The 10578-nt window shown below is 33.5% G+C and overlaps 1 protein-coding gene across 1 annotated transcript; it reads right to left on the bottom strand.

The window, feature by feature from the left end:
• Positions 1-6273: 6273 nt before the first annotated feature.
• Positions 6274-7791, bottom strand: LOC103951687 (RING-H2 finger protein ATL52). The gene has a single exon (XM_009363127.3). The coding sequence runs from the start codon at positions 7580-7582 to the stop codon at positions 6494-6496; it is 1089 nt and encodes a 362-aa protein (XP_009361402.2). The 5' UTR covers positions 7583-7791; the 3' UTR covers positions 6274-6493.
• Between the last annotated feature and the right edge of the window lie 2787 nt (positions 7792-10578).

Genomic DNA, 10578 nt, shown 5'->3' with positions numbered 1-10578 from the left:
ATGAAAAAGCTTGTGGGTTAATTCAAACCAAGAAATTTAGTTTTTATCTACATCTAAATATCATGAGGCAGGTCCTAAAAAGTTTTAACATAAGCAGGAGGGATTCGTAAATCATGTATCTCTAAGCAATAATTCCAACACTATAAAAGCAATTTTTTTTTTTTTTGGATTGAAAATTTGTTTAGGCTCGCTTAGTCCATATAGTCTAATCTTTGAAAATGAATGGGAAAAAAAATAACAACAAATGAGAGCTTGTTGTAAAATTGGGTAAATGACCACTTAATTTGACTAAGAATAGAAGAACGATAGTCAAGGTTGTAGGCTTAAATAGTATAAGTGTACCGAAAAGGAACGAAGATTAACAAAAGTTTTTGCGAATCTCTTTCTCATCTTTAGATGCGTACCTTGATAATGGGATTTTATTTTTGTCACTTTACGAAAATTGAGAATAACTATGGTTGTAATGGATATATGCTTTCAATTAGTGCCTTTGTAAAGTTTGAATTCCAACTATTTTTCTCCTATGCTAGTATGAGACCCTTTCACAAGCGAAATGCTAGGCTTGTCATTGTGTAGGGCTTAATTTGCCACTACGTATTTAAATTTTTAAATATTATTTGTTATTTATAAATTATATTAAAAGAATAAATAAAAAATACCTAATAGCTATTTTTATATAGGTAAAATAAACAATTAAATTATAAACTTATCTCCTTAAGAATTCCATGAAAAAGATAAAGGACATTCAGGTCTTCCTCCCTCCAGGAAAACGAATAGGGTAAATTACTGTTTGACCTCTAAATTATTATCCTAATTGAAATTGACCTCCTGAACTATTATTTTGGTAAATTAATCCCCTGAACTATTAAAAATTAGTCAATTAACCCCTTGCCGTTAGATTCCGTCCACTATTCCGTCAAATTCAAGGGCAAATTAGTCTTTTCATCATCAAATCTTACTTGTCAGTTATAACCACAAATAAAATATTGACAAACTAATTCAAAAACTTATAGCATAATAAAAAACATAAAGAAACCACACGTTTACATAACGGACCATTTCATGTTGTCATACACATTATTATGTGCCCACATGTTATAATTCTATTGGTTGTTATAAGTGACATGTAAGAAATGATCATAAAATTATTAATTTGCCCTTCAATTTTACAGAATAGTTGACGGAATTTATTGACGAAGGGTTAATTGACTTATTAACAAATAGTTCAGAAGGTTAATTTACCAAAAAAATAGTTCAGAATGTCAATTTCTACTGGAATAATAGTTTAAGAAGTAAAACGGCAATATCCCCAAACGAATATGATTCAATATTTTTTATTTTCGAATTATGATTTAATTAATCTAAGAGAAGCTGTGTTCTTGACGGATCTATAAGAAGTTGAAATTGTTTCGGGGAAAAAAAAAAAAAAAAAAAAGAAGTTGAAATTGTAATTTTTATGGCTCCCTCGTCTCCCTTTTCTTTGTAAAATGAGACATCACTTTTCTTCTTCTTTTTCATAATTAAATCCAACATTATAGGTTTTGAAGCCCTAGTGTGGTGTGAGTATTTGTGGGCTGCTGAGGTCTATCTTAGGGGCCCATATATTGGGCTTTACCTAAGCTTTTACAAAGCTCTATTTGTTGATCATATTGGGCTTACCAACTCAATCGGGATGTCCTATCATATAATTTGACCTTTTTTTCCCCTCGTTTTTGCAAGTCAAATCTGAAAAATGATTTGTGATTGTTTACTAATTACTATATGCTACTTAGTATTACAGTCTAGTGGTATTCATTTCACTTGTAAATGAGAGGCTTTAGGTTCGATTCTAACCAATGGTGAATTTGAAGCACATTATTACTAGCTCATTTTGAAGTTAACCCACTCCCAAACTCCCTTACTGTAGATAGTATTATTTATTCAATAAAATTAATTACTACCCACCTCTTAAGAGGTTGGGGTGTGCTTTTACTTATCCAAGGTCTTAGAGCGTGTTTAACGGAACATCAATAGAGGTGGTAATAAACATGTAATTATGACTTATTTTTAGTACAAGTTAATCACTTTAATATCTTGCTTAATTATAAGTCCACATTATAACGTTCGGTTTGTTTGTTTGTTTTTTATTCAATGCACCAATTTTGTTATTTTGTTTTTCGGCAATGCATCATTTTTATTTTAGCACTAGTTTGATATAATGTTATTTCTTAACTCCTGCACGAGATCAAGATTGAGATAATCTCATTTTAAGTAGTACTTCACTGTTTGAGCAAAGTTGTAATTTTGCTTTATAAATAGAATTGGCGTCCCATTGAAGATGTTGCAATTATGCTAAAATGTAGCTAGCCACACTATGAAAGTAGAACTCATATCGTGAATACGAGAGTAAGTATTCTACCATTGTTAGAAATTTAGAAGTTATAGTCATTGTGCTATGAACGTTTTGAAAGTGAATTGCTTGAATTTCTTGAACATGACCAAGTTTTAGTGTCAATTTGTATTCACGAAGAAAAATCAGTACTAATGACCTATGTCGAAAAATAAAATTATTCATCGATGTACACTAAATTTCTTTATCATGTTATTTTATGATGCTGGTCTTACATTTTTTTCATTTCTAGTTAGCGGCTGAGACTGTTACATCTGACTTTTTAATCCACATTACTAACACCGGTTGTTTTTTTTTAAATCAAAAGTATATGGAGAAAAAACTAGTTTTCAAAAGGATGTGAAATTATTTGAGAATAGCAGTATTTGCTGATGCCCTGTCCTGTCCATATCAGTAGTTGAGTGCCTTGAGACTCTAATGTGTTATATTGGTTCCAATCTAATTCTACTCTTTCACGCTTGACTATGATGATATTTTAGAGTCTAGATGTTTCAATTCTATGGTTTCAACTCAACCAAGTCATGATTGATTTCGTGGTGGTTTGTGATTCCTCTTTATGCTCTTCCTCAACGAAAATTCTAGGGTATGTATATTGACGATGACGTACATTCATGAATTTGACAGAATTTAATTGTTGAATGCGGTCCCTTCAAACCTTCATGCTTATGGCACCACTCAAAGATGGATGGGGCAAAATTAGGTAACCTTCCAAGCCTTTATTTCTAAGGAGCTTGCCCCAAAAGTCAGCCTCTAGACCTAATGGAACCAATTTGGACTGATTTCCTACATTTCTCGTTTACGCTTTAGTTTTTCATATTTTTAGTCGACCTAACAAAAGAGTAAATGATGAAGATTCCTGACCAAAGGCGAATAATCATATATATGGGGACAATTCTTATTTTCACAAGCATTTGTACTTACTGTGCCATAATATAAAGAACTATAAAACAAATGAGTTCAAGAGTATTTAATTTATGTTTTTTTCAAGAATAATAACCATGTAGTAATTTTTTTTATTAAACAACTGTCGTTCATAAGATTTGAATCATTAAATTTTTGGACCACTCTGTGTGCTGTACGTATTATGAAAGAAAATTTGTTTGTTTGTTTGTTTTTTTTATTTTTTGTTTTTTTTATCAATGCCAGTAGAGATGAGCATACAAAATTGAACTTATGCTGGGAGATTGCACAGATTCAAACCAAGAAAATTACGCTTTGATAACATGAGAAAGCTTGTTGGTTAATTCAAATCAAGAAATTTAACTTTCATCTAATCTGGATACCATGAGGCGGGCATTGAAAAGTTTTAACATATATTTTGAAGCTGATAAGCAACAAAATAACAAAAAAAAATAATAATTCCAAGAGTTGGCAAGGCAGTATGGATGAACTACGCAGTATGGATGAACTACGATGCTTCAAGATAATTTATTTTTTAGACGAATTTATAGCAATTTATTAGAAATTAAGGATTGCAATAATTAAATTAGTAATGCTAAACAAAAATTATTTAGAATATAAAAAGAACTCACTAGGATATTGAAATATTTCTAGAAAACTATATACAAACATTTGAATGGCATAGGCAATTAAATCAATATTTGATACACAAAAATTACATTATAAGATTTTCTCGATGAAGAAATTCTTATAAAAAGAAACCCAAGTCCACCTCATTCGGAGAATTCTATAAAATTAAAGATATTGCTAAACATTTCAGGATTTATCTCCAATTCTTCCTCCTGAGATGAGAAAAGCAATTATCTCATCTAATTATATAAAGGATGAAACCCAAGTCCACCCTCATGCAAATGACAAAAGCAATTAAGTCATTTGCTTATACGGAGAAATCACGGTCGAACAAATAGAGAATATAGGCTTGAACCCCATGGCGAAGATGATGAGACTGTAAGCAGGAGAAGTATTCCGGAGAATCATGATTCTTCGTCGCCATAGTTTTGGCCTGTAAGGCTGCGGGGGCGAGGGGACTTTGTGACGATGGAAGAAAGGGAGCGGCGTACGACTATTTATAGTTTGTTTGTTTGTTTTCCTGAAACCCTAGTGTGGTGTGACAGTATTTGTGGGCTGCTGAGGTCTATCTTAGAAGCCCATATATTGGGCTTTACCTAAGCTTTTACAAAGCTCTATTTGCTGATCATGTTGGGCTTACCAACTCAAGTGGAATGTCCTATCATATAATTTGACATTTTTTTTTTCCCTTTGTTTTTGCAAATCAAACCCGAAAAATGAGTTGTGATTGTTTACTAATTACTACCCGTTACTTAGTATTACGGTCTAATAGTATTCTTCTTCATTTGTGAATAAGAGACTTTAAGTATGATTCTAGCCAATGGTGAATTTGAATCAGATAATTACCAGCTCATTGTGAGATTTAGTCTACTTCCAAACCCTTTTAGTGTAGATAATATCATTTATTCAATAAAATTAATTACTACCCACCTCTTAAGAGGTTGGCTGTGCTTTACTTATCCAAGGTCTTAGAGCATGTTTAACGGGACATCAATAGAGGTGGTAATGAATTTCTCATTATGACTTATTTTTAGTACAAGTTAATCACTTTAATGTCTTGCTTACTTACAAGCCCACGTTCGTTTTTATTTATTTATTTATTTTTCAATGCGCCAATTTTGTGATTTTGTTTCGGCAATGCACCATTTTTATTTTAGTACTAGTTTGAGACAATGTTATTTCTTAACTCCCGCACGAGATCTAGATTGGGATAATCTCATTTTAAGTAGTGCTTCACTGTTTGAGGAAAGTTCTAATTTTCCTTTATGAATACAATTGGCTTCCCATTGAAGATGTTATGCTAAAACGTAGCTAGCCGCACTACGAAAACAGAACTCATATCGTGAATACGATAGTAAGTACTCTACCATCGGTAGAAATTTAGAAGTTATAATCCTTGTGCTTTTTGAAAGTGGATTCTTGAAATTCTTGAACAGGACCAATTTTAGTGTCAATTTGCATTCACGAAGAAAAATCAGTACTAATGACCTATGTCGAAATATAAAATTATTCATCGATGTACACTAAATTTCTTTATCATGTTATTTTGCGACACTAGTCTTACATTTTTTTTCATTTCTAGTTAGCGGCCGAGATTGTTACATCTAATTTTTTAATCCACATTACTAACACCATTTGTTTTTTTTTAAATCAAAAGTATAAGGAGAAAAAACTAGTTTTCAAAAGGATGTGAAATTATTTGAGAATAGAAGTATTTGCAGATGCCCTGTCCATATCAGTAGTTGAGTGCCTTGAGACTCTAGTGTGTTATATTGGTCCCAATATAATTCTTCTACTTTTCTCACTTGAATATCATGATATTTTAGAGTCTTGATGTTTATTCCTTAAATTCAATTCTAGGGGTATGTGATTCCTCTTTATGCTCTTCCTCAACGAGAATTCTAGGGTACGTATATTGACGATGACATACATTCATGAATTTAACAATTAAGTGTGCATTCAAGAATTTAACAAAATTTAATTGTTGAATGCGGTCCGCTCAAACCTTCATGCTTATGGCACCACTCAAAGAAGGATGGGGCAAAATTAGGTAAACCTTCCAAGCCTTTATTTCTAAGGAGCTTGCCCCAAAAGTCAGCCTCTAGACCTAATGGAACCAATTTGGACTGATTTCCTAGATTTCTCGTTTACGCTTTATTTTTTCATATTTTTAGTGGACCTAACCAAAGAGTAAATGATGAAGATTCCAGACCAAAGGCAAATAATCATATATATATGGGGACAATTCTTATTTTCACAAGCATTTATACTTATTGTGCCATAATATAAAGAACTATAAAACAAATGAGTTCGAGAGTATTTAGTTTATGTTTTTTTTTCAAGAATAATAACAGTGTAGTAATTTTTTTTTTTTTATTAAACAACTGTCATTCATAAGATTTGAACTAAGCATTCTCGGACAAAACAGAGAATTTATACCACTAGATCAAATCAGTTAGTATCATATTTGTATGCATGATCTCTCCTTTTGTGTATGTAATATGGTACAAAAGCAAAAGAAGAAATTGTGGGGTTTTCACACTAATTTTGGAAAGGGGGAAACAATTAATGGCTTCAATTAGGAATTATAGAATTCTTTTCCTTTCCATACCTTGACAACACTAATCTCCCTGTTGAAGTTGATCTCTTCAGTACCAGAGGACCCTTTACCAAGCTGAAAACTCCACTACTTCTAGGGTTGTTACTGGATTTGGAATTCTGTTCTTGATCAACTCCTTTTGATGATCCAATTTCCATGGAAAATTGAAGATTTTCGCTAGAAAATTGGGCACTTCCCATCTGATTTTCCAAGTCCTCGTCATCATCTTCACCATCATGCAAATGCAACACATCAGCAATGGAAACTGATCTCCTCAATTGCTGCTGGATCCCATGATGATCTTGTCCAATCTCACAACTGCTCACTCTACTTTCCAGCCGACCAACAACCTCTTCCGAATTATCTTGAACCACCAAAATACTTACATTAGTCCTGTGTTGGTATTCCGAAGCGGACGCGTTCACCTCCTCCCGTTGATTTCCATCGACCGGAGGCACCGCTTGTTGTTGATGAGGCACCAAAGCAATGGCAGGAGCAGCGATGTTCGACCGGCACAGCGGACAACTAGAATGAGATTTGAGCCAAGTATCAATGCAACGAACATGGAAAGCATGGTTACATTTTGGCAACAGCCTCAGGCTCTCATTTTCTTCAAACTCGCTTAAGCAAACCGAGCAATCTGTGCCTTCCACAAGCTTATCACCTTTCTTGTACTTGTGAACCGTGATGGACTTGATCAGGGACTCATCCAGACCGTTATTTGAGCCTTGCATCGATTCACTAACTAGGTTTGGATTCGAGCTGTCCATTTCCATGTCTCGAGCGCCATCACCGCCTCTTCGCCGGCAGTATCTGGATATGATGGTGTAGTAAGTGACTAGAATGAAGGCACTAGCAAAGATGCCAATGATTGCTATAATGAGAGGAGAGAGATCTGTTGGAGAGTCTTGTTGGTTTTGATCATCGGCTTCGGTGAAATCAAATGCAGGAGGAGGACCAACGATATAGCACCACTGGGGGCAGTAGATGCTGCAAATCCCTTGGGAACAATCTTTGTATGTGTCATATGTTGCCCATGGATTTTGGTTTCCTGCAGAGCCCATATGACCAAAAAAACTCAATAACCCTAGCTCCTGCCAGATCTTGCAAGTCTTTTTTTTTCTTTCTTTCTTAATTTGGTCACTCCCTTTTACTTTGCTTGATATATTCTAATGTTAGAGAGAGAGAGAGAGAGAGAGAGAGTAGGGCTAAAGAAAAAAGGAGAAAAATGAGGCGGTTGTAGGGAAAAGGAAGCAAAGTAGTAAAGGAGAAGGGAGGGTGGATTATTGAGTGCGACTCCCTTATATTCTACAACTTTTTCTTTAATTTGTTTTCTTTTTCTTTGGAATTATTTGTGGGAGGTGATGCTTTGTTATCTTGTATATTTGGAAGTAGATGATTGGTGGTTGAGTTTGGATCCATGATTAACGTAAAAGCTTAAGAAAGCATCAAATCCAAGTCTCTGTAGTCGGTGAATATAGGTGGGAGTGTACTCTTTGCATTTTAAAAATATGTAAAGCAACACCACACTTCCAACTAACCCAACCCTCGGCCTTCTTGCCTCCTTTAAAAAAGAGGGCTCAAGATTCTTACATAATTTAATATGTTTTTTTTCTTTTAAAGAAGGATAATTGATGGCAAGCGACGGTTATTCATCTTTTTGTCTCCTTTAAAAAAGAGGGCTCAAGATTCTTACATAATTTAATATGTTTTTTTTTCTTTTTAAAGGGGGACAATTGATGACAAACGATGGTTATCCATCTTTTCCCGAGGCCAAGAAGACTCACAGAGGCATTTCAGTCTCCTCCTAACCACAGTCAAGCAAACTCACCAGCTTGAAGCCTCGAATGAGGGACCTCTTTGTTTTTCGTATTTTAAGAGCCGGAATCCGTGCCCTTACCACTAGACCACCTACTTTTCAAAACCTTAATCTAATCCATTTTGTATGATTGTTACTTAATACTACGGTCTAGTGATATTCCTCTACACTTGTAAGTTTTAAATTTTGTTCGGATAAAAAATGAATTTGAACTACATTATTGCTAGCCTATTTATGAGACTTATTCCATTCTCCTACTCTCTTAGTATAGATAATATCGTCTATTAAAAAAAATCATTTTGTCTTATTCATTTGGAAGAAAATAATCAATGTTTTATGTTTTGTTACCATGGCAAATTAGTTAAAGTCGCCAATTACTTTAGTATATTGTTGATTCTGTAATTTTCTTTTGTCGATAGTTAATTATAACATTATCTACTAACTATATTCTAGTGAAGTCGACAATAATTTTAATTTAGTGGTGCTTCCTTCGTAATGTTGAAAAATATTCAAATGGATAAAGCTTGGGGGACACAAGGATTATTCATCTGAAATTAGTATGTCTCATCCCAATTGATTAAAGGAAAGGGTAATGCTAGGAAGATTATATATTTAAATTACATTTTGTAATTCATATGATGTGGTTATTGATGATCAGATTATTACTTAAGTATTGATTAGTGTGCTTATTTTCTATTGGTGACACATCACATGATTTGCAAATTTGGTCTAAAAAATTGGTTTGCCTAGCATTATCCTAAGGAAAATGATAAATACACATACTTTTTCTCCATAGACACACCCCTATTTAATCTTACTCGTTTTCGTTTGAGATATTCAATTCAATGACTAACCTTTTTTTAAAAAAAAAAAATTACTATTATTAAGGGGAGGGGGAAGAGTTCAAAAATATTACATTAACTTAGGTGAGAGAGAGTTTCGAATCGGAGACGCATAAGTAGAAATTCAACCTATCCACTAGGATAACACACCACATGCAATTCGATATATAAAAAAAAAAAATGTGAGAGGCTAAAATAAGTGTTACAATCACCCATTAATTAATTAGATAAATTTGATTTTATTAACAAATATTATGTCAAAGAAATAAGTGATTTATGATAGCCATTTAATTTTCTAACATTAATCTCCACTTGTCTTTAAATAAGCCATGACATTTTGGGCTAGATTTCCTCCACATTTTAAGCTAGGGATAAGAAAATGGGCGCTACACAAAACACCACACACGAGGAGTTGACGCCCCTCACTATCCCCCGTGACAAAGCTGCTGGTGGTGGATACAACGATAAAAAGGAGACGAAATCAAACTCGAAATCAAGTTAGACTAATAATGGGCCGTCGTTGTGAATACAACGATAAAAAAGAGATGAAATCAAACTCGAAACCTCAAATGAAAGAATGAATACTCTTAAATGATTTACCAGCCTCTTACACAGTAATATGTTTTTAATAAATCAAGTTAACGTTCAATTACTTGTGCTATATAGTAAGAATTTTAATATTTGTATTAAAATTGAGAACAATCCAGTAAAGTGCAATTTCAATTGCGAACAATCCAGTAAAGTGCAATTTCAATACTCACTTTATCCTTTTCACACTACTTCTTTGTGTCCATATCTACTTTAGTAACTTCAAAGCACGTTTATAATATTATTTAAAACTTGTATTAAAGAAAGTGATTTTCACACACCTGCTTTGTTTCTCACAATTTCTCTTTATCTATGATTATCGAATTGAATAAATTAAACGAAATCAACGGCCATAGTTAAACGAGAGTTTGTAAAAAACTTAAAAGGATGTGAAAATCACATTTTGCGCTTGTATTAATCCTAAGTATCTCTATAAGCGGAAATATCTACAAAACATCCAGAATTTTTTTTTTTAATTATTAAATTGCCTACTTTTGGCCCAAAAGCAGGGCTCTAAAGTTAAAAGCCTAAATGATACTCAAAATGGCTCACCACCAATTTCGCTTTCATTTGCTCCACCACATTGATCATGCTTTCAAGGCATAATAGTAGTCATTTGTAACCGGAGTAAATTCAAAAGCAACTTATTGTCCACAACACACTTACAACCTAAACCTAAAGGGTGCAAAATGACTTTTTCGAAGTGCCAGACAGTTAATTTTATTATGTATGGTCAAAACCAAGGCACTCGACATGGATCAATCAGTAGATCGCCATGATAGCTAGTCTTCTTCTTCAACCTACTGTGTCC

This window comes from the organism of the source record quoted next, unplaced genomic scaffold (genome assembly GCF_019419815.1).
Source record: "Pyrus x bretschneideri cultivar Hongxiangsu unplaced genomic scaffold, Pyrus_bretschneideri_v1 Contig24, whole genome shotgun sequence".
NCBI classification, from domain to species: Eukaryota; Viridiplantae; Streptophyta; class Magnoliopsida; order Rosales; family Rosaceae; genus Pyrus; species Pyrus x bretschneideri.
Note: the sequence above shows the minus strand (reverse complement) of the source record. Positions and strands in the feature narration are given on the sequence as shown.